This window comes from Canis lupus, chromosome 9 (assembly GCF_048164855.1).
Source record: "Canis lupus baileyi chromosome 9, mCanLup2.hap1, whole genome shotgun sequence".
Classification (NCBI taxonomy): domain Eukaryota; kingdom Metazoa; phylum Chordata; class Mammalia; order Carnivora; family Canidae; genus Canis; species Canis lupus.
The window spans coordinates 64827705-64855513 of NC_132846.1; the positions used below are offsets into that span (position 1 = coordinate 64827705).

General features: G+C 53.6%; 1 protein-coding gene and 1 pseudogene across 4 annotated transcripts; both read right to left on the bottom strand.

Moving 5' to 3' along the window:
* Nucleotides 1-3624: 3624 nt before the first annotated feature.
* LOC140640426 (alpha-1-antiproteinase-like) lies at nt 3625-8749 on the bottom strand (annotated as a pseudogene).
* Nucleotides 8750-15584: 6835 nt separating this feature from the next.
* SERPINA1 (serpin family A member 1) lies at nt 15585-27500 on the bottom strand. 4 transcript variants are annotated; one of them, XM_072839792.1, is made up of 5 exons: nt 27354-27500; nt 20128-20768; nt 18034-18304; nt 16651-16798; nt 15585-15831 (listed from the first exon to the last, which is right to left on the bottom strand). In XM_072839792.1, exons 2-5 carry the CDS (start codon nt 20762-20764, stop codon nt 15640-15642), a joined length of 1248 nt encoding a protein of 415 aa, XP_072695893.1. In that variant the 5' UTR covers nt 20765-20768; nt 27354-27500; the 3' UTR covers nt 15585-15639. The 4 variants fall into 4 exon arrangements, with proteins under 4 accessions (XP_072695893.1, XP_072695895.1, XP_072695896.1 ...); XM_072839794.1 differs by having other exon boundaries at nt 27322-27480; XM_072839795.1 differs by having other exon boundaries at nt 27240-27398.
* Between the last annotated feature and the right edge of the window lie 309 nt (nt 27501-27809).

Sequence of the window (27809 nt, forward strand, 5' to 3'; positions counted from 1 at the left end):
CTCTTCCATTTTTGGGGAAGAGTTTGTGGAGGATTTATGTGAATTCTTTTTTGTTCCAGGACAGTGACTAACAGATCTCTACATTTCTCAACTCCTACCATGGTAAGTGTGATCACTATCTGTCACCACACAACATTATTACAGTGTTATTGATTGTGTTCCCTATGCTGTATTTGATCTTCTTGACTTACCTGCTTTATAACTGGAACTTTATGCCTTTTAATCCCTTTTATCTGTTTCACCCATCTCTTTATTCCTTTGCACTCTGACAATGACCAGTTTGTTCTCTGTGTTTAAGATTCTGTTTGTGTTTTTGTTTGTCCATTTGTTTTATCTTTAGGTTCCACATAGAAGTGAAATAATATATATTTGTCTTTCTCTGTCTGACTTATTTTACTCAGCATAATACCCTCTAGTCTAACCACGTTGTCACAAATGGGGTGATCTCATTCTTTTTTATAACTGAATAATATTCTACTATATATATGTATATACCACATTTTCTTTATCCCCTCAGCTATTGATGGACATCTGGGTTGCCTCCATATTTTGGCTATTGTAAATAATGCTGCACTAAATGTAGGAGTGTATATATCTCTTCCAATTAGGGTTTTCATTTTCTTTGGGTAAATATCTGATAGTGGAATTACTGGATTGTATGGTATTTCCATTTTTAAGTTTTTGAGGAAATTGTTTTTCCACAGTGGCTGCACCAGTTTGCATTCCCAACAGTACATGAGGGTCCCCTTTTCTCCACATCTTCACTAACACCTGCTATTACTTGTCTTTTTGATACTAGCCATTCGGACAGGTGTGAGGTGACATCTCTTTGTGGTTTTGATTTGCATTTCCCTGATGATGAGTGATGTTGAGCATCTCTTCATAAATCTGTTGGTCATCTGGATGTCTTCTTTGGAAAAATGTCTACTCAGGTCCACCGGCCACTTTCAAATTTAGTACATTGTTTTTTTTTGGGTTGAGTTGTGTAAGTTCTTTACACATTTTGGATATTAACTCCTTATTGGATATGGCATTTGCATATATCTCCTTCCACTCAATAGGTTGGCTTTTTGTTTTGTTGATGGTTTCCTTTGCTGTACAGAAGTTTTTATTTTGGTGTGGTCCCAATGGTTTATTTTTACTTTTGTTTTTCTTGGACATCTGCTAAGGCTAATGTACAAAGGATTACTGTCTATGTTTTCTTTTAGGAGTTTTAATAGTTTCAGATCTCACATTTAGATCTTTAATCCATTTTTAGTTTATTTTTGTGTATGCTGTAAGAAAGTGGTTCAGTCTGTGTAATTCTTCTTTAAATGTCTGGTAAAATGAGACAGTGAAGCCGTGGAGTCCAGGGTTTTCTTCGTTGGGAGATTTTGATTATTGATTCAATTACCTTCTTAGTTACACATCAGGTGTAACTAGTATCATTGTCAATCTTCTATCTCTTTATGATTCATTCTCGATAGATTGTGCATTTCTAGGAATTTCTTTACTGTATCCAGAGTATCAATTCGTTGGCGTTGGAATTTTTCATGGTATTTGCCTTTACCCCTTTACACTTGGAAACTGAATGGGAAAAAATCAGAAAGGAAGTCAAGCCATGAGGGACTTTTAACTCTGGAAAATAAACTGAGGGTTGCTGGAGGGGAAGTGGGTGGGGAGTTGGGATAACTGGGTGATGAGCGTTAAGGAGGGCGTGTGATGTCATGAGCCCTGGGTGTTTTATGCAACTGATGAATTACTGAAAACTACATCTGAAACTAATGATGTATTTATTATGTTGGCAAATTGAATTAAAAAAAAAAGAGGGATGTTTAGGTGGCTCAGTAGAGAGTGTCTGCCTTTGGCTCAGGGTGTGATCCTGGGTTCCTGGGATGGAGTCCCGCATTGGGCTCCTCATGGGGAGAACTGCTTCTCCCTCTGCCTGTGTCTCTGCCTCTTTCTCTGTGTCTCTCATGAATAAATAAATAAAATCTTTTTAAAAATGTTCCCTCTTTCATTTCTGATTTTAATTGTTTGATTCTTCTCTCGTTTTTTCTTAGCCAGTCTAGCTAAAGCTTTGTCCATGTTGTTGAATTTTTCAAAGAACCAACTCTTGGTTTTGTTGATTGTTGCTATTGTTTCTTTTAAAAAAATTCTTTATTTTGTTTATTTCTGCTTCAACCTTTATTATTTTCTTCCTCTGCTAGTTTTGGGTCAGTTTGTTCCCTTTTTTCCCCCTAGTTTCTTAAGGTGTGAAGTTAGGTTGTTGATCTGATTTTTCCTCTTTGTAATGTAAATGCTCACAGCTACAAATTTCCCTCTGAGTACTGCTTTGGCTGCATCTTGTGAGTCTTGGCTTGTTGTATTTTCACTTCCATTTAATTTCTAATTTCACTTCCAAATAGTTTCTAATTTCTCTTGTGACCTCCTCTTTGACCGATTGGTTGTTTAAGAATCGTAATCTCCATAAATTTCTAGATTTTCCAGGTTTCCTTCTGCTACTGATTTTTTAGTTTTGTGGTTGGAAAAGTACTTTGTATGATTACAGTCTTTGCAAATTTCCTAAAACTTGTTTTGTGGCCTAATATATGGTCTACCATAGAGAATGTTCCCTGGGCACTTGAAGAAAATGTCTATTGTGCAGTCATTGGGTGGAGTGTTTTGTGTATATTTATTAACCCAGCTAGGCTCTAGTATGATTCAAGTCATTCTTCTCCTTAATGTTCTCCTTTCTGATTTCCTATTGATTATTGGAAGCGGATTATTGAATCTTCTATTACTGGGTTGCTATTTCTCCCTTCAAGTCTATCAATGCTTGCTTCACATATTTAAGAGCTCTGATGCTGGCTGCATAAATATTTATAATCACTATATCTTCTCAGTGAAGTGAATGACATATTTTGTTGCCATACAGTTTGCATTTTATAAAGTCAAATATATCAAGTCTTACTTTTATGACTTATGAGTTTTCATCTTGTTTAGAGAGACCTTACCCACTTTGGCATCAAAAGATGCATTAACCAATGCTTCCTTCAAGGGCATTGTTGTTTTTTAACAACAATGTTGTATTGTTGTAATGTTGTTTTACCGTGTGATCTAACCAGAGTTTCAAACACCAATATTTACTGTGGGTGTGAGTCTTTAACACTCTGTCTGATTGTGAACAATCACAATCCCCATGGGGAGCCCTGAGCACAGTGCCCCCAGACCGGGCATGAGTGTAGACCCCAGAGCTTCTTCCTTGTTGAATGATCTACCTGGCTTAGTCTCTTCTCTTTCCTCTTTGCTTGTCACACTCCTACCAATACCTAAACAATTAATTAGGTATCCTGACCCACTTTCAGAGAAGCCCATCTCCTGCCATTGCTGACTTTCCATGTCTGTTATTAAACTGTGGGTTTCAGCCAGCATTTCATCTTGCCTAGCACAGTGCCTGGATGATGTACATGCCCAATGCATATGAATTAAGTAAATACATGAATCTTACTATGATCCAGACCCCACACATATAGAGGAGACCTCAAGATAAGAAGATTAGGGACGTGCTCCTCACACTCATGCTTGGGCCAGGTCCACAATTCTTTAATGTCATCTAGGGAGGGGGCCTGACCTGAAAGAGTATGGTTGAACCCAGAAAGCCAGTCATTTCTGCATGGGGTTCACCATCTTTCCCATGAAGAGAGGAATGTTGGTGTTCTCATCCTTGATGATGACTAAGAAGGGCCAGTTGAACAAGATGGACAGATGCTTAGACCAGGTGTTCTCTTCTGAAGGGATGACTCCAGAATATTCTGTTACATTCTCATCGATGCTCAGCATAGCCTTATGCATGGCCTGGAGGGAAGAGACAGACGGACCTGTTTGAGGCAGAGACAGGCTTCACCATCTCCCACCCAGAGCGGGGAACAAAGCCCAATGTGATGAGATGAGAGCTGTTCTGGGGCCTCAAGGAGGGGATCTTTCCAAAGCCCCATTGAAAACTTGGGTATTCCTAGCATTTCCTTGAAATAAGACTGAAAACAATGACAAATGAGCAGAATTGCTGGCTGGGTGTCTACCATTTGAGCATTTTTATTAAAGGATCACAACATTCACAACTGAATCATCATGCTGTAGTAGAAAAAATATGACTTTCCATCACAAGGATCTGGGTTTAAATCCCATTTTCCCCCCTAACTAACTGTGTCACTTCAAGGAGATGACTACTCTTCTCAAAACTCTGATTTCCTATATGAGAAAATGAGACCTATCCCGTATGGACTCCCAGGACTACTAAGGTGCTTCATGTGAGGAGCCTCAGTAGCATAGGTGCTCAATAAACATATGTGAGTGCATAATGCATGTGTGCGCCTGCGTATGCATGTGTGTGTGTGTGTGTTTATGTGTATGTGTGAATGGGACCTAATAAGTCAGAGTTCTTTCTCTAGTAATTATGGGTCAACTGGTTACCTAACATCTTTGAGGACACTTCTCCTTAACCATTTTCCCCTATGGGTCTGGCTCCTTCTTTGTGTCTCATGATCATACCCAGGCCTCTCTCCTTCCTGGCAGGTCCTTCCCCATCCACGGCCTCCCTCCCTGCAGGCACACAGGCCTTCACCACCTTCCCAGGCCTCTTCTGACTCCACTGGCCGACCCTCACTTCTCCTTCCTCACCAGCCTCCACCGCCTCCCTGGGAAGCAGCCACAGCCTCAGCAGGGAGACTTCCCTGACCTTCATCCCAATGGCTCCTGCCTTGGTTCCAATTTCAGATGTCCAGTGCCCTGGGGCCCAGGACTCGGAGAGGGACTTTCCCTGTGCCTGGTCCACACCAGCACTCAGATCCCAGCCGGCAATTGAACTGTGGTTGTGTCTTTGGTCACCTGCAACTTTCCTGAATAAATGGCCTCCCTAGGTGAAATCCCTCGTTAACTCAGACTCAGTGGTTGGCCAATAGCTCCTGGTGTCACTGACACAGGGGACAAAAGTCCTTTGAAATCCCTGAGCCCAAGCCTGTCTTTGTAAATATGGGTCCATGGAGGCCCAAAAGAGGGAAAGCCCTGGCCAAACATGACACAGAGGGTCAGTGACACAAGCACAGAGGAAATCCCCAAAATGCTAGAAGCTCTTGAGGCCACCTCCTCCAGGGTCACCTGCCCACACTCCTGTTTGAGTGGCTCCAACGGCCCTCCTGGGGGACCTCAGTCTGCAGGTGTGCTTGTGTCCCTCTGTCCCTTCCCCCAGACCCCCTGTGAGCTGTGTCCTTGGACACCTGGCGACAACCCACCTTGGACAGCATCAAGGGCCCTTCCTCAGTGTCTCAGAGAGGTCAGCCTCAGCGCTGAAGACCTTGGTGATGCCCATTTTGCTCAGGACGCTTTTCAGATCGTAGGTTCCAGAGATGGACAGTTTGGGCAAGCGCAAACTGGCAGACCTGTCAGGACGGTTGGGAAACAAAGGCGTTTCACAGTTGAGTGCTTCATTTCTGGCTGTTTCTCCCGCTCAGTGGCCCCTCTCCCTGTCCACACGAAGACTGGGGGGTGTGCATGGGTTTATCCTATTTCTAGCTTCTCCAGCCCCTGGGGCAAGAGAAGCACAGGGGTGGGCTTGTCCTGTAAAGTCTCAGGCGCTGTGTCCTGCCTCCTCTGAGCAGCCCTCCAAGGCACTCCCCTGGGGAGCCCTGAGCACACTGCCCTGCAGGGTCAGGTGCCTCCAGACCAGTACTTCTCCGGGGGGAACGTCGGTGTGGTGCGGGTGGCGGGGGACATTAGCTCAGTGAGGCATGTGTGAGTGCAGGGGCTGAAAGCTCAGCTGTCCCCTCCCAAGGGGACAATATGTGGTCCCAGAAGGGTCTTCCAGAGTGAGGAGGAGGCTTGACGTGACCAGATCTGGGATGTACCCCACCTGGTTCTCCTTCCTCGACCTTGGTGCAAGGAGCACAGGACTGGGGGGCAGGGCTGGGGGTAGGAGAGGTCTTCAAATGCTCTTTCAAGCGTAACTTTACGCTCCTTGTATTTTCACATTCACTGGTGTGTGTGCGTGTGTATTGTGCGTTGTTCCTGATAGTAACTGTGTTCATTCTACTTGCAATGTCTTCCTTTTGCGTGTTCATGCACCTCATGCATACGTGCAAATGCGTTGTGGGGCACACACGATAGAGCGTTCCCGGGGCTTGGGCACCACACGGCTAGGAGCTGTGCACTAGTCCGGGCTGCAGGCTCTCGTGTCGCTTCATTCCGGGGACCTCATCAAACCGCCCCGGTCTAGCGACAGAGGAACCCAGACCTTGCTCTGTGTCCCCCTTCTCGGTTCCCTGAGGCATGTGCTAGCCCTGGGACAGGGGAGGGCCATGTCCACGGTGGGGCAGGGAGTCCCCCCGGAACAGGCCTGGAGCCCTGTGCCGTGTGAGTGTTGCGGGCCCGTGTCTGGAGCACAGAGTCGGGCGCAGTGGTGCAGCCCCCGGGGTGTGTGTCCAGCCTCCCCGCCTGGCCAGGCCTGCCGTGGCCGCTCCCTGGTCATTCTCCAGTTTGAGGATCACCTGGCTTGTCTTTTTTCCAGGAACTTGGCCAGGACCTCCTTGGCCAGCTTGCTCTCCAGCTGCTGCCTCTTCTTGAGGTTGGGCAGGATCAAGAAGGCGCTGACTCTGCCCTGGCAGCTCTGCCTCAGCAGCCAACTGGAAAGCTCCTTTTCCCAGTGGAGGTCAAACATGCCCAGGCGGCTCATCATGAGCACCTTGATTTTGGTGTTTTCACTCACGTAGAAGTTTCCTTCCACGATGTGCTCAAACTTGAAGTTATCCTCCCATTTGCCTGGAAAGTTGAAAGTGGGAGATGTGCATAAGCGTGCCAGGAGGAGTGCCCAGGTCAGGCGCTTGTCTCTGAGGCTCAGCTGCATCACCTGTCAATTGGGGTTACAAGGATCCCATCAGGTTACTGAAAGGCTTCATGGGCTTGTACTGAGGCTAGAGGAGGTTCTAGAATGTATATACTGCAGAAGCCACATGGCACCAACTTGGGTGGACAGAGCAAGCATTTTGATGTGGATTTGATGTTGGCTTGTGGATGGCCTGAAGATGATTAACGAAAATTATTAGGTGTAGTTGGAAACTCCCGAAGTCCTACTCAGCACCTCACTGTCCACATACCCCTGCCCCTTTTTTGTGGGAGGTTCTTGTCATTCAGGGAATCCCTCTCGCCCCCACTCCAAGGCTTTCCCTGGACCACTGTGCAGGACGCAGGTGCCTGGGCAGCTGCCCCCGACCCCCACGTCAAGAGAACCTCCTGTCTGGGCAAGTCAGAGTGGGAGGGTGCCTCAGGGACCCCTGCGCCCAACTCTCCCATTGGACAGAGATGGACACTGAGGCTGGAGAGGGGCCAGACCTTCCAGAAGCCCTCCAGCAGAGCCAAGAGACCTGCCCACCCTGGCCCCGGGCTCTCCATCATCCTGTTGCCTCCAGAGCGAGGAGCCCGCACAGTGAAGGAGGCAGCTCTGGCCTGGCTCTTCCCTTCCCCGCCCCAGCCCCTGTTCCTCTACCTCACAGTGCCCTCTGAAGCCTCCCAGGCCCCCCACATGGCCATCCCTTAGGGAGGAGGTCAGGCTGGGTTTCAAGGTCAGCTGAGCACCTGCTGTGTGAGCGTGAGATCCCGTGTTCCTTGTAAGGTGTTCAGTCCCCACAGAAAACTGACAACAAGGGTACTATCATGCCCTTATTGCAGAGAGGAAGCTGGAACCTCAAAGTGGTGCAATGACTTGCCCACAGTCACGTAGCTAATAATCAGCAGAGGAAGGATTGGAAACCTGGTGTTTCTGACTCCAAAGCTGTCCCTCCTCCCACTGCACTGGCGTTGTCACAAATGTGACCCAAGAAACCTCATTCCCTCCTACACTCTCCTAAAGCTGCTTATTTGACCTCCCTCCTTGGTAGAGATTGACAGGGCACAGTGGGACATTAAAGGCTCTGAAAAATCCTGCAGAGAAGATGACAATAAGACTGTCCAACCTGTCATCTCCTGACCTTAGTTGATCACAGAAAGTATGACAGTGGTTGTGTGTGGGGAAACTGAGTCACGCATGCAGAGATGCACCGCCATACCCCATCCTGCACTTCCCAGTAAAGCTTAGACTTGTTAGAATATTTTTGCGTGTTTCCTTTCAAACCAGCTCAGGCTGGTGGTAAAACCTATCGTGAAAGAATGTAATTCACCAGAATAAGAGTTGTGTCTCTGTCAAGATCTTGGACCAAATCCACAATTTTTCCTTGGGTTCCCTTCTCTATGTACTGGTTGATCTGTTTCGTGGCCTCCTCTGTGTCTCTGAAGTTGACGGAGAAGTGATACAGCTTTGTGACATCCTCCAAAAACTCATGCACTTGCTTCAGATTTTTATCCATGAATAACACACTTGTGCTGGTCAGCTGGAACTGGCTGGCTGACAAGTTGAAGGTGTCAAGGAAATGCTGCAAGCATTGTGGGTATTGGCCTTAGCTGTCTCCTTGAAGTTAAAATCTAGGCCCTGTAGGATCTGGGTGCCAGTGTTCCCTTTGGTCCCCAGGGAGAGCTTTGTGAAGGCTGTAGCGATGCTCACGGGGGAGAAGAAGATGTTGTTGTTGGATTTTGGGGCCAGTCTGCGGTACAGGCTGAAGGCAAAGTTGTCCAGTTTGGTGGCTATGTTGGGGAAGCGTCCATGCTGATGGAGACTGTGATCCTGCCTGGGGGCGAGCAGGGAGCCAGGAACCTGATAGCACAGACCTGCCAGCAGGAGGAGAACCCAGGGGATGGAGGATGGCATTGTCCTGCAAGAGAGGGAGAGAGGGAGAGAGGGAGAGAGGGAGAGAGGGAGAGAGAGAAGGGGCACCCGCCCAGGTCAGGCCACGCGGTTGAGTCCCCCGGCCGCTGACTGACACCATGTAGAACACAGAGTTTGCTGAACCTCTCCTGTGTCCTGGCCCCGGCCAAGCACTTTCCTACGTCCTCATCACAGGACAGAACAGTAGCAAGGCCCTCGCAGGGCTCGCCACGTGCCGACCCCCGTTCTAGGCACTGCGCCGTCTCATCTCGTTGCCCTCTTGTAATGACCTATGACCTGGGACAGTTGTCCATTCTCTGATGAGGAGACCGAAGGCCAGAGAGGTTTAAGCCACCTGCCCAAGGCCACAGAGCAGGAAAGTAGCAGGAGGAGAATCACAGACCCGGGCCAGCTGGGTGATGGGAGTTCACGCTCTTGACGGCCGTACAACCACCTGCAGTGGCCCTTGCCCTGTGCGCAAGCGCCATGCCCCTGTTTTGCATAATGGGAAATTGAGGCACAGGAAGCATGATGTACGGGTGCACGATTACCCAGGAAGCAGGTACAGGGATGACTGGATCTGGAATAGTCCCCCGTTGGCCCCCATTGGCATGAGGCTGTTGTCCGGAAGAGGTAAGCACTTGCCCAGTGACACAGAGACAGAAACCCAACCTGGCTGACTGTGGCCCAAACTCTCCCTGACTCCCTACACTTCCTGCTCCCTTTCCTTGCAGCTGCTGCTGCCCTCGGGTAGAGGCATCTGAGCCTGGCGTGGATTATGATCTGACCCTACAATGTTCCGAGTCTGGGGGATGCTGCTGACAAAAGCACAGAGGCCCCTTCACCTCACGGTGCTCAGAGGCATTAACTTCTGTTTCGATGACTTGGGGCTTGGAGAGCACGCAGTTCAGGGACTTTCTGAAGGCCACACGGCTGGCCAAGCAGCGCTGGCACCAGGCAGGTCTGCAGGCTTTGTGCCTGGTGCTCTGTACAAGGTCAGATTCGCCTGATAACTACCTCCCTGAAGCGGGAACTTGGCTGCTTCTGAGGCTGAGCACAGCGGGAGTCAGGGGTCTCAAGCTCAGTACCATTGATACTCTGAGCTGGAAGATTCTATGCTGTGAGGGGCTGTCCCGTGCATTAGAGGATGTTTAGACGCATCCTAGACAAAACTTGATGCCAGTAGCAATGTCCCCACTTGCAGGTATGACAATCAAAAAATTGTCAGACGTTTCCAGTGTCCTCTGGGGTCAAAGTGCCCTTGTGCAGGGGGAGGAGGGATTCAAGGCCGTGTGTCCTTGGGAGGCCTCCTTTTCCCTAGGTGGACAGACGTCTCATTTCAGAGCAGGTCTGGGTCAAGTGAGTTCATTGTTCATTGGGGCACAGAGTCCACTGGTCCCAGTTAGTTTGGGGTGTCCATGCTTCTTGGGTGGGAGCCCTGTCAGTGGGGAGGTCTCAGGATTCTGCTATGACATTTTGTGGCAGGCTTTCAGGACACCACAGCAAATCTCCTCACCTGACACTCAGATGCCCCTGTGTTTCTTCTGCCCTGGGAGTTTTATGACAAGCTCTTCTGAGTGTCAGGGCTGTTCCTCCCAAACACTCACGCACAGCTATAGCCCCTAGGAGCCTTTCTTGAGCTGGCCTCACGATGAGTCCCAGATCTAAGCCCCCAAATCGTCTGTGGTCCCCACAGCCAGCTCACCTACACCCCTGGACACCACCCGAGTCCCTGCCTGTGCTTGGATGGCAGCGGCTTTGGAGACGCTGGACCCTCAAGGGGACAGAGGGGTGACGTGGTGGGGAGGAAGTGGTTAAAAGCCCACTTTTTAGCTTCAGACAGACCTGGGTTCTAACCTGCTTCGCTCATTCACTAGCTGCGGACCCAGAGCAAAAATTTTTCATCTCTCTGATCCTCCTCTTTAAAATGAGATTGTTGGAGATGCGAGGGAAGCCGGGCTAGCGGTCAAAACTCACGGCCAGAAGGGACCCGAGAGATCCACTTTTGGGGGGAAGAGGGTGGTGGGTTTTGCAAACGAAAACTTTTACAATCAGTAAGGGGCCAACGAGTGGGAGAAGGGCCATGAACCTAGATAAGAAAGGGGAGGAGGTGACAGACAAGATAGCAGGGTTATCTGAGGAGTTAATGAATACACTTCAACCTTGCAGAGGAGGAGTTCCAGTGACAAGACCAAGGCCAAGGTCCACTGTGCGGGGGGTGGGGGTGGGGTGCAGGGAGTGGTGGAGGGGACCATGGGCCATCCTTTGGAAATCTGGGGAGCAGGCTACCCTGGGGGAAAGCTAAAAGGGCATGGGCATTCTCCAGTAAGATAGTTAAGTGAAGGGCATGGAATCTACAGGGCAAGGTCAAGGACTCTGGCTCTGGCTGGAGTTGAAAAGGAGCCACGTAAGACAGAAGGATCCCGACGCATGTTGGAGAAGCGTGTTGAGGAGCATGGAAGGGACCCTCCAAGGGGACTTGTCCCTGCCACCTGCAGGTGGGAGAGACACAGGTGAAGACCACCTGGACCACAGGGTCCTTTCCAAACCTGGGGAGGGTGGGAGAAGGCGAAGGCAATCCCCCAGCAGCCCCACCCAGCAGCATGCATCGCGATAGCGGGCCTACTATGTGCTGGGGGCCTTTGAATGGCGTGATTCCATCCTCCCCACTGGTGGTGCTGAGCAGAACGGCCAAGGCTCCGCTGCCTGCCTGCCAGTCCTGAGCCCGGCAAATCAGAGCCAAACCTATCGGTGCCTCAGTTTGCTCCTCTGCTGAGTGGACATAATAATCCTGTCACAGGGGCCCCCGCCTCGCTGACCATGTCAGCTCAGGAGGAGGCTGATGGGAAGGGACTCACTCAGTAGAATGCACTGGTTGCCCAGAGAGGCTGGCTGGGCTGGCCGCTCACTGCAGGTGTCTCGCAACGGCTCCTGGGGCTTCCCTTATTTATAGGGCAGCCTCAGGGGACTGGGACACCCAGTCCTGTGGGCCCACAACCACGTCCACTGCAGGAAATCAGCCTGGGGGGCTTCCAGAGTGCAGCCTGGGCATGCCTGATATCATCGGAGGGCCTTGTTGTTCTCCTTTGAAATGGCCTAGTCCAGCAGAATCAGCAGGTGCAAGAGCCATCAGAAGGGTGGGGTGCTGGGAGCCCCATGGCCATGCAAGACTAAGTATTTATTTCGTCTTGATGCTGTCCTCACAGAGCTGTTGAGAGGAGAAAATGAATTATAATCCCCCCAGAGCCTAGAATTGTGTCTGATACATGATTGACCTCTGCTGAGCATCAACTGTCTGATGTCACTGGACTTGTGACTGCCAGGGACTCAGCCCTTGGAATCTTCACATTGGGAGCTGGAGTCCATGTCCTTTGGGCTCCAAAGTCTGTCTGGGCACAGAAAGGAGGTGACGGGCACCTGCCAAGTGCCGAGGCTCAGGAGAATCATGGGGAAGATCTGCACTGGGCTGCCCTGAGGTGCTTAGTATCTTAAAGAATATCAAGACCCTTGGAACCTTAGTGCTCCCATTTTACTGGTGAGAAAAGCGAGGCTCCCAGAGGGGTGGTGACTTCCCCAGCTCCCAGGGCATGTTAGTTTGTGGTAGAGCCGTGACAAGATCCCAAGGCCATCTGACCCCCAGCTCAGGTCTTCACGAACAAAATGTGCAAATATCTGTCGTTCATCCCTCTGCTGATTTTCTGCCCCCAAATCAAGAGTCAGAGGAAGTCAGACATGTGCGTAAGCAATCAGAGAGATTTCTTTTACTCTGCCCTTACCAGCCCTCCTGAAATGCGGCCCGAGTAATACAGCGCGGAAGTGACTTCCAGCACAGGGAGTGGGCACCTGTCGTGGAAAGGCAGCTTTGACTTCTAAGAACAAATGTCCCTGGTCACTGGCCGTCAGCCCCTCTGGGACCAGGCCCTCCCTGCAGGACTGTCTGTCCCCCTGTTACCTTGGGCCCCGGGGACTCAGCCCTGCCTCCCGAGAGTCTCCGGCACCTGCTCACCTGGGCAGAGCCCTTGGCCACCATGCCTCAGCTGGCGTTAGGCAAGACAGGTGCATCCAGTGTGGACCGGGAGGTTGGACTCGCCCCTGAGATCTGAGATGGACGGGACAGCCTGGGCCTGAGCACGGCACCTGATTTCTAGGCCTGTGCCGGGCAGATCGTCTAACCTCTGTCCGTAAATGGGGGATAACGAATTGTAGCCTGTGTCCTTCGGGGATTGGGCTTGAGGGTCAGCCTAGACAGTGAATGCAGTTCAAAGAACAGGCAGAGCAGAAGCTTCTCCTGTCCTCTTACCACAAGGCTGCCTTGATGGTTTGCCCACCCGGGAATGGACCCTGTTGGTTCCCAGGAGCCAGTCAAGTGCTCCCTGGGGACTTGAATTGGGTTTCTGCCACCAGAGCCCAGACACATGTAACTGCAGGCCATTCTCTGAAGTGGAATGATGGTTTCATAGGTGAGTGCCCTCAGCGCATCCACCTTCTTGGTCTTTCCCTGGGCTCCAGGGGTCCAGCTGGCCTTTGCATCTGCTCCCTCCCTCCCCAGTGTGGGTGTGTGCAGTGTGATGCAGCCTGTTTGCTGAAGGCTGTGAGCTCTTCAACCTCCGGTGGGAAGGGCTCCCACAAGTCAGCTGCTTTCCCTCCGGGGCAGAGGGTGTTTTGTCGTGCAGGTGTCCTCGGCAGGTGGCTATGCCCCCCAGCATTTCTCACGGTGGGGCAGGAATCTAGCTTGTGGTTGTCTGGGAGGGAGCGTGGGTGATGCGGTGAGGTGTGCAGGGACAAGTAGCGCTCCCAAAGCCAGCTCTGCTACTTATTAGCTCCGTGACCTTGAGCAAGACAGGCAGCCTTTCTGAGCCTCAGTTTCTTCCTCTGGAGAATGGGCACATGAGAGCAGAGCCGCTCCACAGCGCTGCTAGGAGGAGGAAACGGGAAAATGCCTGCTTAGCCCCTAGCAGGGCACCAGGCTTACAGGGGAGCTCATGAATGTCACCAATGTCGTCCCTTACATCGACACCTGGCTCTGCTCCCCTTTGAAAGGTGTTTTGAGTCCCTGCTTGGAAGCATACACCAACTCGAAATGGGTGTTTAACCGTGATGAAGATGCGAGGCCCAGAGAGGCTTGGCGACTTTGCTAACATCACACAGCTGGGACGCTGCCAACTCTGAACTTGCTCTCACTCTGGCCTCATTCCAGGTGTCTGACAACGGTTGTCTAGGGCATGGAACTTGCGCAGGTTCGCAGTGTCCAGCCAGAGAAAAATCAGGACGACATTAGACTTCCCTGGGAGGCAGCTGAATTTTTATCCATTATATTGAATTATGTGGAGTTGCACACATGTAGCCATTCTGACTTAAAAGGTTTAAATATTAAATAAATAAATAAATAAATGGTTTAAATATCATATGATTCCACCCAGTTGTGTAGATATACATTCGGTCCCCATGAGTGACTTAGGTGGGAATTACTGTTTTTTTACGGGATGGGGCAGTCCTTCCCAGGGACAAGGGCTCCCTCGGGCTGGGTTCCTGCAGGACCTCCTGACCGCCGTAATAACCCTTCAGTGGGGACTCTGTAGGATGAGAAAGAGCCACATGGCCCTTAGTGAAAGGGCTGCTCCTGGGATGGCCACTAGCTGTGGTGTGGGAGTTGTGGTTTCCCTCTGAGGACCAGGGGGAGGGCCACGGGGCAGGATCAAGGCAATATGAAAAATGTCTCCTGTCAGAGCTTAGTCAAGGGAGGGCAGGTAGGGCTAGTGGGGCTGATGGCCTACTTCCCCTCCCACGACCATGAAATCATTGTAATAACTTTGCAGAGCCACAACTTGGCCACATGATTGGGAAGAAGACGACACACAGGGTAAGTGTCTTGGAGGGTGGGGCTGGCAGTTCGGGATGAGTCTGAGCAGGTGACGCAGACCAGGACCCAGAGACCCACCTGGAGAGAAGAGGAAGTGGAAGACCGGTATTGTGTCTGAAGGTCCCTGAGCAGAGACAAAAGGACAAAGACGGAAGATGTGTATTCCCAGTCTAGCCCCATGGAGAAAGTCTCCAGGAAGAATCAACCCTGGCGGGGTGCCTGGGTGGCTCAGGTGGTTAAGCCTTTGCCTTCAGCTCAGGTCATGGTCCCAGAGTATTGAGATCAAGCCCTATGTTGGGCTTCCTGCTCAGCAGGGAGTCTGCTTCTCCCTTCCCTCTGCCTCCCCGCCTGCTCATACTTTCTCTCTCTCTCTCTGTCAAATAAATAAATAAAATCTCAAAAGAAAAAAAAAAAAGAATCAACCCTAGCTTTTGGCAGGAAAGACCTTTGAGTGATGGGAGCCCAAGCTTAGCTTAGGTGACAGGGTGGGATGAGAAGGGGACCGAATATTGTCTCTTTACGGCTGGAGATGGGGCAGCTCCGAGCCCCTGTGTGAGCTGAAGGCTCTGGGAGCCACAGGGAGGCAGCCTCGTGGTCGGTGCTGGCAGCCCTGCAGGCCGAGGGGCTCTCAGGGGGGGGTCACTCTGCACACAGCGGGCCTGGGGGGCTTAGCAAGAGGAGGAGGCTGGTGGAGGTGGGAGCTGCAGGTTGGTATCTGAGCCCTTGCCATGCCCCTTGGGGATTCCCAGGTAAGATTCGAGCCTAGAGCTTTTCCACAGTGACTGGGGCAAAGGCAACCCTTCCTCCCAGCCTCGCAGGGCACCCGGACAGTGTAGACGCCTCATGCAGAATAAGACAGCAGGTGCACAGTGATGGCTGGGACCTCCCCCCCACCCCCACCTCTGCCTCTCGCCTCCTGGGGTTGGAGACAGAGACTCAAGACATGAGGGGCTGAAGGAGTCACGTGTCACACTGGAGCCTGGGGTGGGTCACTCTTTAATGGTATCTGGAAGGGACCTGACCCACAAGGCAGTTACTTTTGGGTGGGGTTCACCACCTTTCCCATGAAGAGGGGACTCTTGGTGTCTCTGTCGACGATGATGATGAGGAAAGGCTTGTTGAAGTCGACACTGGGCGGCATGGACATGGGGATGGCTTCCAGAAAGGTGGCTCCCGCAGCTTCAGTCCCTTTCTCGTCGATGGTCAGCACGGCCTTGTGCAGCCCCTGTGGGGATGGAGCACAGCAGGCTGATCTGAGTGGGGTGCTCCCCTTCCCTGGCCTGGGAGCAGGGCCCAGGGAGGGGCTCACTCAGGCCTCTCTCCCTCCTGGCAGGTCCTTCCCCATCCACGGCCTCCCTCCCTGCAGGCACACAGGCCTTCACCACCTTCCCAGGCCTCTCCTGACTCCACCGGCCGACCCTCACTCTCCTTCCTCACCAGCCTCCACCGCCTCCCTGGGAACCACAGCCTCAGCAGGGAGACTTCCCTGCCCTTCGTCCCCATGGCTCCTGCCTCGGTTCCAGTTTCAGATGTCCAGTGCCCTGGGGCCCAGGACTCGGAGGGGGACCTTCCCTGTGCCTGGTCTACACCAGCACTCAGATCCCAGCCGGCAATTGAACTGTGGTTGTGTCTTTGGTCACCTGCAATTTTCCTGAATAAATGGCCTCCCTAGGTGAAATCCCTCGTTAACTCAGACTCAGTGGTTGGCCAATAGCTCCTGGTGTCACTGACACAGGGGACAAAAGTCCTTTGAAATCCCTGAGCCCAAGCCTGTCTTTGTAAATACGGGTCCATGGAGGCTCAAAGGAGGGAAGGCCCTGGCCAAACATGACACAGAGGGTCAGTGACACAAGCACAGAGGAAATCCCCAAAATGCCAGAAGCTCTTGAGGCCACCTCCTCCAGGGTCACCTGCCCACACTCCTGTTTGAGTGGCTCCAACGGCCCTCCTGGGGGACCTCAGTCTGCAGGTGTGCTTGTGTCCCTCTGTCCCTTTCCCCAGACCCCCTGTGAGCTGTGTCCTTGGACACCTGGCGACAACTCACCTTGGACAGCATCAAGGGCCCTTCCTCAGTGATCCCAGAGAGGTCAGCCTCGGCGCTGAAGACCTTGGTGATGCCCATTTTGCTCAGGACGCTTTTCAGATCATAGGTTCCAGAGATGGACAGTTTGGGCAAGCGCAAACTGGCAGACCTGTCAGGACGGTTGGGAAACAAAGGGGTTTCACAGTTGAGTGCTTCATTTCTGGTTCTTTCTCCCACTCAGCGGCCCCTCTCCCTGTCCACACGAGGACTGGGGTGTGTGTGGGTTTATCCTATTTCTAGCTTCTCCAGCCCCTGGGGCAAGAGAAGCACAGGGGTGGGCTTGTCCTGTAAAGTCTCAAGTGCTGTGTCCTGCCTCCTCTGAGCAGCCCTCCAAGGCACTCCCCTGGGGAGCCCTGAGCACACTGCCCTGCAGGGTCAGGTGCCCCCAGACCAGGACTTCTCTGGGGGGAATGTCGGTGTGGTGTGGGTGGCGGGGGACATTAGCTCAGTGAGGCATGTGTGAGTACAGGGGCTGAAAGCTCAGCTGTCCCCTCCCGAGGGGACAATGTGTGGTCCCCAGAAGGGTCTTCCAGAGTGAGGAGGAGGCTTGACGTGACCAGATCTGGGATGTGCCCCACCTGGTTCTCCTTCCTCGACCTTGGTGCAAGGAGCACAGGGCTGGGGGGCAGGCCTGGGGGTAGGAGAGGTCTTCAAATGCTCTTTCAAGCGTAACCTTATGCTCCTTGTATTTTCACATTCACTGGTGTGTGTGCGTGTGTATTGTGCGTCCTTCTGGATAGTAACTGTGTTCATTCTACTTGCAATGTCTTTGATTCCTTTTCCGTGTTCATGCACCTCATGCATGCGTGCAAGTGCTTTGTGGGGCACACACGATAGAGCGTTCCTGGGGCTTGGGCGCCGCACGGCTAGGAGCTGTGCACTAGTCCGGGCTGCAGGCTCTCGTGTCGCTTCACTCCGGGGACCTCATCAAACCGCCCCTGTCTCGTGACAGAGGAACCCAGACCTTCCTCGAGGCGCCCCCCAACGTGCACTGGGCTGCTGCTCTTCCAGCCGGGTCCCGGCGGGCCCTTCCCATCTAGCCCTGAGCTCTCCGGCCTCTAACTCCACAGCCACGCTCCCCTTGCCCGCAGCCCATGTCCCCCTTCTCGGTTCCCCAGGGCAGGTGCTGGCCCTGGGACAGGGGAGGGGCAGTGCCCACTGGTGGGGCAGGGAGTCCCCCAGGAACAGGCCTGGAGCCCTGTGCCACATGAGTGACACAGGCCTGTGTCTGGAGCACAGGGTCGGCACAGTGGTGCGGCCCCCGGGGTGTGGGTCCAGCCTCTCCCCGACCCCAGCCGGGCCTGCCGTGGCCGCTCCCGAGTCGTCCTCCAGTTTGAGGATCACCTGGCGTATCTCTTTTCCAGGAACTTGGCCAGGACCTCCTTGGTCAGCTTGCTCTCCAGGTGCTGCATTTTGCCCTCGTCGGGCAGGATGAAGAAGGCGGTGGCGTTGCCCACGTACTCCATGAGCAGCACCCAGCTGGAGAGCGTGGCACAGTGCTGGATGTCGAACATGCCCAGGCGGCTCATCATGGGCACCTTGACCGTGGTGTGCTCATCCACGTGGAAGTCCTCCTCCGTGGTATGCTCCACCTCGAAAGGCTTCTCCCATTTGCCTGCAGAGAAGGGAGGGTGGGCATCAGCCGGAGGAGGGAAGAGGGTTGGATACGATGGGGGGATTAAGAAAAAATAAGTGGGAAATATCAGAAAGGGAGACAGAACATGAGAGACTCCTAACTCTGGGAAACGAACTAGGGGTAGTGGAAGGGGAGGTGGGCGGGGGGTGGGGGTGACTGGGTGACGGGCACTGAGGGGGGCACTTGATGGGATGAGCATTGGGTGTTATTCTGTATGTTGGCAAATTGAACACCAATAAAAAATAAATTTAAATTAAAAAACAAAGAAGCCCTGAGCCTCCTGCCGAGATCCTTCTCTTTGAACCTGTTTGTAAAGCAGGTTCTGTAAAACCAGGGCTACGATGAATGGTCTACTGAAGGACTTTTGTGAGAATAATGCAAGACCAGAGTAGGATCCAGAATGCCTACACTATAGAGGCTAAGGGATGCCCATCTGGATGTGCAGAGCAAGCATTTTTATTTGTATTTTGTGCTCACTAATTTGAGGGCGACTTGGGAGATTCTAAGTGAAAATTATTGGCCTCAGTTCTATTGACCCTGACCACCTCCCCATCCGAGTCCCCTGCCCCTTGTTTGTGAGAGGTTCTTGTCATTCAGGGAATCCCTCTCGCCCCCACTCCAAGGCTTTCCCTGGACCACTGTGCAGGACGCGGGTGCCTGGGCAGCTGCCCCCGACCCCCACGTCAAGAGAACCTCCTGTCTGGGCAAGTCAGAGTGGGAGGGTGCCCTGGGGACCCCTGTGCCCAACTCTCCCATTGGACAGAGATGGACACTGAGGCTGGAGAGGGGCCAGACCTTCCAGAAGCCCTCCAGCAGAGCCAAGAGACCTGCCCACCCTGGCCCCGGGCTCTCCGTCATCCTGTTGCCTCCAGAGCGAGGAGCCCGCACAGTGAAGGAGGCAGCCCTGGCCTTGCTCTTCCCTCCTCGCCCCAGCCCCTGTTCCTCTACCTCACAGTGCCCTCTGGGGCCTCCCAGGCCCCCCACATGGCCATCCCCCAGGGAGGAGGTCAGGCTGGGTTTCAAGGTCAACTGAGCACCTGCTGTGTGAGCGTGAGATCCCGTGTTCCTTGTAAGGTGTTCAGTCCTCATGGAAACCTGACAACAAGGGTATAATCATGCCCTTATTGCAGAGAAGAAGCTGGAACCTCAAAGTGGTACAATGACTTGCCCACAGTCACGCAGCTAATAATCGGTAGAGGAAGGATTGGAACCAAAGCTGTCCCTCCTTCCACTGCATTGAGTTTGTCAGAGACATGATCTAAGCAGCCTCATTCCCTCCCACACTCTGCTAAAGCTGCCTATTTTACCTCCCTCCTTGGTTGGGATTGACAATGCACAGTAGGACATTAAAGGCTCTGAAAAGTCCTGCAGAGGCGATGACAATTTGGGGTGCCTGAGTGACTCAGTCAAGTATCTGCTTTCACTCAGGTCGTGATCTCAGGATCCTGGGATCAAGCCCTACATCGGGCTCCCTGCTCATAGGGGAGTCTGCTTCTCCCTCTCCCTCCGCCTGCTACTCCTCTTGCTTGTGCTCTCTTTCCTTCTCTCTCTCTGTCAGATAAATAAATAACATCTTTTTTTTTTTTTAATGATGATTTGACTTTCCAACCCATCATCACCTGACCTTAGGTGATCATGGAAAGTATGACGTGGCTGTGTGTGGGAAACTGAATAACAAACACATGCAGAGACACACTGTCCTACTCATCCTGCACTGCCATGGAAAGTTTCACAACTGGGTGTTTGAGAATATTTTTGGATGTTTTTGTGGGAAATAGCTCAGGCCGGTGTTGCAACCTTACCTTTAAAGAAAATGTAATTCACCAGAGCGAAAACTGTGTCTTCGTCAAGATCTTTGACCAAATCCACAATTTTTCCTTGGGTTCCCTTCTCTACATAATTGTTGATCTGTTTCTTGGCCTCTTCAGTGTGCCTGAAGTTGATGGTGAAGGCTTCTGAGTGGTACAGGTTCCTGACATCCTCTAAAAACTTATTCAGTAGCTTTATGGTGTCGTTGATGAACAGACCGCTGCCGGTGGTCAGCTGCAGCTGGTTGTCTGGCTGGTTGAGGATGCTGAGGAGTTGATGGAAGCCTTGGTGGACTTCCCTCTCTGCTCTCTCAGTGAGGTTGAAACCGAGGCCTTGCATGATCTGGGTGTGGGTGTCCCCCTTGGTGCCCAGAGAGAGCATCGCAAAGGCTGTAGCGATGCTCACGGGGGAGAAGAAGATGTTGGTGGTATTGGACTCTTGGGCCACCTGGCGGTACAAGCTGAAGGCAAAGTCAGCCAGGTTGGGGGCAATCTTGTGGCAGGCTGGCTGGTGCTCAGGATCATCCGTCTCCTGGACAGCGTCTCCCTGGAGACCCTCAGCCAGGGATCGGGGTACCAGGCAGCACAGGCCTGCCAGCAGGAGGAGGCCCCAGGTGATGGAGGATGGCATTGTCCTGCAAGAGAGAGAGAGAGAAGGGGCACCACGCCCAGGTCAGGCCACACGGTGAGTCCCTCAGCCGCTGACTGTCACCATGTAGAACACGGAGTTCGCTGAACCTCTACTGCGTCCTGGCCCCGGCCCTGGCCAAGCACTTTCCTACGTCCTCATCACAGGATAGAACAGTAGCAAGGCCCTCGCAGGACTCGCCACATGCTGACCCCCGTTCTAGGCACTGTGCCGTCTCATCTCGTTGCCCTCTTGTAATGACCTATGACCTGGGACAGTTGTCCATTCACTGATGAGGAGACGGAAGGCCAGAGAGGTTTAAGCCACCTGCCCAAGGCCACTGAGCAGGAAAGTAGCAGGAGGAGAATCACAGACCCGGGCCAGCTGGGTGGTGGGAGTTCACGCTCTTGATGGCTGTACAACCACCTGCAGTGGCCCTTGCCCTGTGCACAAGCGCCATGCCCCTATTTTACATAAGGGGAAACTGAGGCACAATGAATATAAGAGACTGGTGCATGACTACCCAGGAATCAGACCAGATCAGGCTCAGGTACGATTGGATATGGAAAAGGGACACTTCTACTGACTCCTCCTATTGAATGGACATGAGGCTGCGGCCCAGAGAGGGTAAGACCTGCCCAGGGACACACAGCCAGAGCACACGGAGCTGCAGGGTTGTCCCCACTCACCACTCGTGGTGAGCCTTAGCCCCCAGCAGTTTCATCCACACGGAAGGGCAGCCCCACATGCATCTGTGGCCTCAGCCACACGAATGGGCTGCAGACCCTGCAGTCAGCTTACCGGCTCATTCTTGTCACCCCCTCTGTCCCAGTTCTGGAGCTGGCAGTGGTGTGGGCAGCAGAGATAACTGATTCCTCTAGTATATTGGGGGTTGTGTGATTGTGTGTAGGGGGCGCAGTGTGGAAGTCGAAAAACATCTCTTTTCTTCAGAAAGTCCTACGTTCTGATGTGGCCTCTGTCACTAGCAGCCACGCAACCCCAGACAAGCTACTTGGTCTCCCTGGTTCTCATTTTCCCTCATATAGAAAGTGAGGGTATGGGGAGAATTTCATGAAATAGGTCCATATGCCAGACCTTACGCTGATGGGCTCTAGGGGCTGGTGAGGGTTGCAAAGCAGAAGCCCTCGGTGGGCAGGCAGGGGAGGGACGTGTGTCCCATGGCTTGGGGTGGGAGGGACGCAAGAGGGAGCAGCAAGGCTGGTGGCTGAACCAGCTAGAGCAGGCCGGTCACAGTCCGTGTCACCCACAGCACCACAGAGCCCGCCCTGGCGCTCAGAGCTCCCTCTATTCCAGGGGTGCGCCCGCCAGGGGCCACCAGTCGGCACCCCCTAGGTACAACCTGGTCCCCTGCACAGATGGAGAAACTGAGACCCGAGCACTGGAGAGTGAGCCCGCAGCTGTGTGGTGAGCTGTTTCTCACGTAGCTAAACTCGTCGTTTTAGTAAAAGACAAGGACAAAGGAATCCTTGTATTTAGAATTGGAAAACCCGAGGGGAAGAAGCCAGAAATAAGTCTATCCTTGCAGACTTTTAAAAGTTTCTTCTGAATAAGACAACAAGATGAAGCACAAAACTGGTCTGTCTTTGCCACCCTGGCCTTCGTGCCTCTAAACGATCCAAACATGACACACCACACGTTGCGTAATACATGTTTATCTTTTTCTGAAACTAGCCAGTGGGTTCAGAGCGGTCAGTGTTCACACTGGCTCTGTATGTTCCCATGTCCCTAGGCCTCTCCTCGCTTCCCCGCCAGGTTTGGCACCGGCCTCTGTGGTTTGCAGAACCTCTGAGCCCTCAACTTTGCAGGGCTCAGAGATCATGAGGCCAAGATTTGGGTCTCTGCAAATGGCCCTCTGGTGGGGCCACCTTGGCCGTGGGCAAGCATCTTCTTGTCCAGGGACCTGGTCCCCCCAGCTGTGGAAGTCGAGGTAGGGGAGGACCCCAGTGAATTTCCCCTGCACTAATGTTGGATTCTCAATTAGAAGGTATCTGGGTTTGATGGAGCAAGATAGATGGAGACTTCCTGTTGGGGGTTGGGCGGTGGAGTGAGGTGCCCCCCCCTCTCCGAGGGCTGCTGGCCTGGGCTGAGCTGGGGAGGGGCCGCATCCATCTCGGTGGATGTAGCATCACCTATTCTGGCTCCTTCTTTTTACAGTAAAAAGTCTGAACCCCGGGGAGGGTGAGGGCTTTGTCAAGGCCACACAGCAAATTGGCGACAAAGTAGGGAGTTACTCTTGGCTTTCCTGCCACTTGAACTGCAAGGGTTCCAGAGACAGCCAAGTCCTCTGGTCCCAGACTCTGTGAATGTCAGAACTGGGCCCCGAGGGACCCTCACATTGGGCTTGAGCCCCTGCTGGCTTCCTCTGGCCTCACAATTATGCTGTACAACTTCAGGTCCCCCATGCCCTTCTATCACAGGCAGCACCGCCCCCCCCCGGCACCCCCTGAAGCCTGATGTTCTGGAAGGTAGCGGGAATTGATAAAGTTGACAAGGAAACACCCGGAGGTGTACAGACCAAGGGTTAAGCCCAAAGAGTGAAGGTGTCATGGTGACATTGCTGGGGTCCAGGGCAGGGGGGAGGAGCGCAGGAGGCAAGCCATCCCTTTACCTAGTCGAATTCTATTTCCACCTGTGAGCATAAAATGAATGATCCGGAGTGAGCCAGCAGGGTCCGGGAAGGCCACAGGGGCGTCAACGCCCTGCTAAAACCTGGCACTGAATAAGCCCCGGCGTGACCCAGCCCTGCTGTGGACGGGCAAGCAGCCCTGGGCGAGTGACTTCACTCCCCGGAGCCTTGGCTTCCCGACTGCAGAGGAAAGAACCCCTCACAGGGCAGATGTGAGGGGCGAGCAAGGCCATGGGTGGGCGGGCACCTGCCAGGTGTGGAAGCTCTCGCCCTACCTGCGCACAGGTGGGGCTCGTGGGTAGAAATAGGCAGATCTCTTCCCGGCCAGTCGCCACATTGCGAGGACCAGAGAGGCAGCCCCTGCTCAGCCACGAATGGCCTCTTGAGTCTGGAGAATTAGAATTCGATTCTCCGAGTGTGTATTTCGCTGCGAACCCCGTGCTGAGCCAACACCAGTGTCACTGTCACGGTTGTCACACCCCGTAAACACCAGGTGTTTTGCGTGCCCCGTCTCATCTAATGTCCCCTCAATGCTTACCCTGTGGAGCGGGACTGGCCATCAGCCCCATTTTATAAATGGAGAAATGGAAGACGCCAGAAGTTGAGCAACTTACTGAAAACCACCCACCTGGTTGCTTACGGGTCTGGGATTTAATCCCAGGCATTTTGATTCCAGAGCTTGGCATTTACAAAGGTGAAGCCAGAGACCGCGAAATAGAAAACGCTCGAAAGTGGTCAGGCTAAATGCAGAGGGCAGCATCCCGGGTGGGCTCAAGCCAGCAGCTCTGGGGCCCGAACACTGGGTACAATTCCATAGCAGCATGTGACCTTGGACAGGTTACTTGACCTCTCTGAACCTCTGTCTCCTGGAGATGACAAGGGTGTGCTTCCTCACAGAGCTATTGTGCAAATCAAATATGTACAAAGTTCCGAGAAATGCTTGACCACAGTCAGCTGTCAGGGAGGCTTAGCTGTTATCGATGGTTCCGCATCTTTCGGAGCGCCACGTGGGAGTCTGGAGGCCTTGGCTTGGATCATCTTGGAGCCCCCATCTCCAAGAACGGATGACAGACAAAACTGTGTCCTTCCCAGAGATCAAGGCTGGGGGCGGGGTTGGGGTGAGGGGAAAGAGGGCAAGGGTTGCCTACAGTTTGTCCAAGGGGACAGAGAGGTTGAGCCGTGGTTCAGGGTCACCCAGCATCAAAAGCCTCAAGGCCAGCCTGGCTCGGTTTCTCCCATTCCCCAGCTGGCTCCTAAGACCCCAGAGAATTATGTTGGCAGGAGGAAGAGGTTTGGGAGCATGAGTTCTGGAGCTAGGTGACCCCAGTTGGGATCCTGGCCAGTGTGTACTTTGGGGCCAGTTAGGAGCATCTCTTTCTGATTTCTTTAATCTCTAAAATGGGAACACCCTAGGCAACGCCCTCAGAAGGTGGGTGCGAGGCTTCAGTGCTGACCGCACCCGAGGAGCTCAGCAGCCCGCTGGCTACAGCGAGGCCTCAGGAGCACAGCTGAAAGCCCCAAGGACGGGGCCCCCCTCTAGGGTTTCCCCTCTTCCACCGTGCATGGGGGTCTCAGAGACCCACTGAGCACAGGCTGGGGCCAGCAAGGTTCTGTTCTGGGAGCATCTACAGAAGACGGAGGCCCAATGAGTGGCTGGAACTCTGGGCTCTGGTGCCACCTGGCTTCCCCACAAGGTCCCTATGGGAGCCTGGGCTCCCCACTGTCCCTCTCCGGGCCTTATCTTTCTCACCCGTAGAAGGGGAAAAAGATACGCACCTGAGCACGGGGAAGGTGACAAGGCCAGCAGGTGGCAACCCACAGGAAGGACACAGGAGCTGTGCCAACAGAGGCCTGCTCCCTCCTGGGGTCCCCACCTCCACACTGCGCCCAGACGGCTGGTGCATCCACCAGGAGGTACTGGGGAGGCCCTGCAGGGACCTCCAGGGCTGTAGTTGCCATCACGACAGGGGGTCCAGCCTCCTCCTGTCCCCTCACCTGTTCCATCCTCCCTGCCTCCCAGGGGCTCTCCCCAGGGGAAGGCATACTTACAGTTTACTGTCCCAGGCCGGGGCCGGTGACCAAGGCTAAGGAGACAGAGCCCCGTTCGAGTTCGTATTTAAGCTGTGGACCCGCAGGGACGACGGGGGTGGTTGCTGGTGAATATTAACCAAAGTCACCCCGGTTATCGGAGGAGCAAACAGGGACTAAGTCCATAGGCCAGCGCCGAGCTGCCCACCCGCCTGCCCGTCTGCGCCCGGCCCTCTGTCCAGCTCACCAAAGGGATCATTGTGCCCAGCTCATAAACCGCGGCGTCCTGCACCCGCGGACGGGTGGCATGACTCACACACTCTTTGCAACAGCAGCCTGCCCTCCCCCTGGGGGGCTCTCAGTGGCTGCTCCAGCAAAGGCTACCCCTTGCTGAGCACCCCCTGAGACCCCGGGAGGGGGCGGGGAACTAAAGCTCCTTTGGCAGGCAAGGAAACCCAGGATGCTCATTCATAGTCACCAAGCTGGCCCCAGATTCAGACTCTCTCGATTTTCCAGAGGAGAAAGTGGGCCACGGGCAGTGCTGACACAGCTCCTCTGGGCTGGCACGCGGAGGCCGGGGGTCAGAGGGCAAATCTGTAAAGCAGGGCTGTGTGAGCTCAGGCCAGCTGCTTCACCTTTCTGCACCAGGAGGTGGTCTTGTCTGCATCGGAGGGGGTTGGAAGTCCCGCTCCCTGGCACGGTTGTCAGCGATGTACACAATGACCTCCCTGAAGTGCGGGGCGTGCAGTGGGCTCTTAATTTGGGCTGCTCAGCCCTGCTCTCTGGGCTTCTCTGGGCAGGACGGGGCTGCATTCCTGGCGAGCCTCAGCCTGTTACTGGTCCCAGCAGAGGCATGCGATCCGCATGTTGCTTGAATTTTCCTGGGAATGCGGCCCTGTTCTGGGGCTACTGCAGGCCCCCCCTCCACCCCCGCCCAGGCACTGGTGGTGGGGGAGGTGGTGGTACAGGGTTGAGATTGACAGCGATCTCTTTAAAAACGCCCTCTCTGTGCACCCTGACACCTGCCTGGCACATAGTAGGCACTCTATAGATACTTAGTGGGGTGGCCGAGTGCTTTTTTTTTGTCCCTCCTCTCATTCCCCTGGTCCCAAATGTGGGACCGTGCTAGGGGAACGATCTGCAGCTTCTTCAGACACGTAGGCTCAGACCTGAGAACCCAGCCCCCCTCTTCACTGACTGTGAGATCTCAGACAAGCGGTTTCAGAACCCCGTGCCTCAGTTTCCCCACCTCTAAAATGAGGATCGCAACGGTGCTCCCCTCGTCAGGCTGCCGTGAAGATTCAATGCTGAAGTCCCAGGTTAGCTCAGAGCCTGGTGTCAGGTGTGTGCAGGGAGCCCTTTACGGTGTTGCCCTACCTGTGCCAGCGGGTCCCCCTGGTATCACTGAGGGAGGGGGCATTCCAGGAATTTCCCCCAGGCTTCTCCCATTCCGTGCTCTCAGTGACCCTGCGAGGGGAGTACGTGCGGCCCACCGCCATGCAGGAGCAGGGATGAGCTCAGAGCGGGGAGGACCCCCCACTCCCATCCTGACCGCCCTAGTTCCACAATCTGGCTTCAGGCTCTTTCCCCTCAGTTGGCTGAATGGGCTTCTCCTCACGGGGGCTCTATGTCTCAGCAGCTCAGAGAGCTCGGCTGTGATGGGGGTGAGGCCTGGCCTCCGTACCTCCTGGCCATTTCTTCCTCTCCCCATGCCTCAGTGTTTCCATCTGTACAATGGCCTCCCTCCGAACCCAGCTGCCCCTCCCACCTCCTGCAGTGGATAGGCAATGCCAAGTGGCCCACCTTCCACGCTGTTGCCAAGCTTGGCTCCCTCAGCCCGGTGGCCTCAGGGCTGGTGGGAGGGCAGTGCCCTATGCCCCTCTACCTCCAATCCTTGTGCTGCGGTGGCCTCCACACCTCCTACGGCAGCCTCGCCTCCTCCTCCTCCTCCTCCTCTCCTCCTCCTCCTCCTCTTCCTCTGGGACTCTGTGTGCACCCTGAGCAGTGCAAGGTCTCTGCCAGCCTTGGAGGAAGGAGGCTCTGGGTGTCAGAGGCAGCAGGTCCGGGAGGGGCGGGGAACTGGAACAGGAAGCCGCCTTGCACAAAGCTGTGGGTAGCCAGGCGGGTGCCAGCCGGCCCTTCCTGGTCCAGGCAGTCCTGCCTGTCATCTGCTATTCTAGTTGTGTCCACCCTGACGAGTCACCCAAGTCCTCTGAGCTTCTGTAAGAGGGAGGGTCACATTGGGCTCACAGGGCTAGTGCAGGTAACAGGTGTCACCTTCCTGGCCTAGGGCCTGGCACCAGCATTTGGCAGCTTTCCAGGGCTGGGCATGGAGGGAAGGACTGAGCCACCTGAGAAATGCCCCGTGGGAGC

Coding starts and splice junctions, on each gene's coding strand:
- SERPINA1 (XM_072839792.1), bottom strand. CDS start 20,764: ATGCCATCCTCCATCACCTGGGGCCTCCTCCTGCTGGCAGGCCTGTGC. Junction 18,305..20,127: donor GAATTACATTTTCTTTAAAG/GTAAGGTTGCAA, acceptor CCTTCTCTGCAG/GCAAATGGGAGAAGCCTTTC. Junction 16,799..18,033: donor CTGGAAAAGAGATACGCCAG/GTGATCCTCAAA, acceptor CCGTCCTGACAG/GTCTGCCAGTTTGCGCTTGC.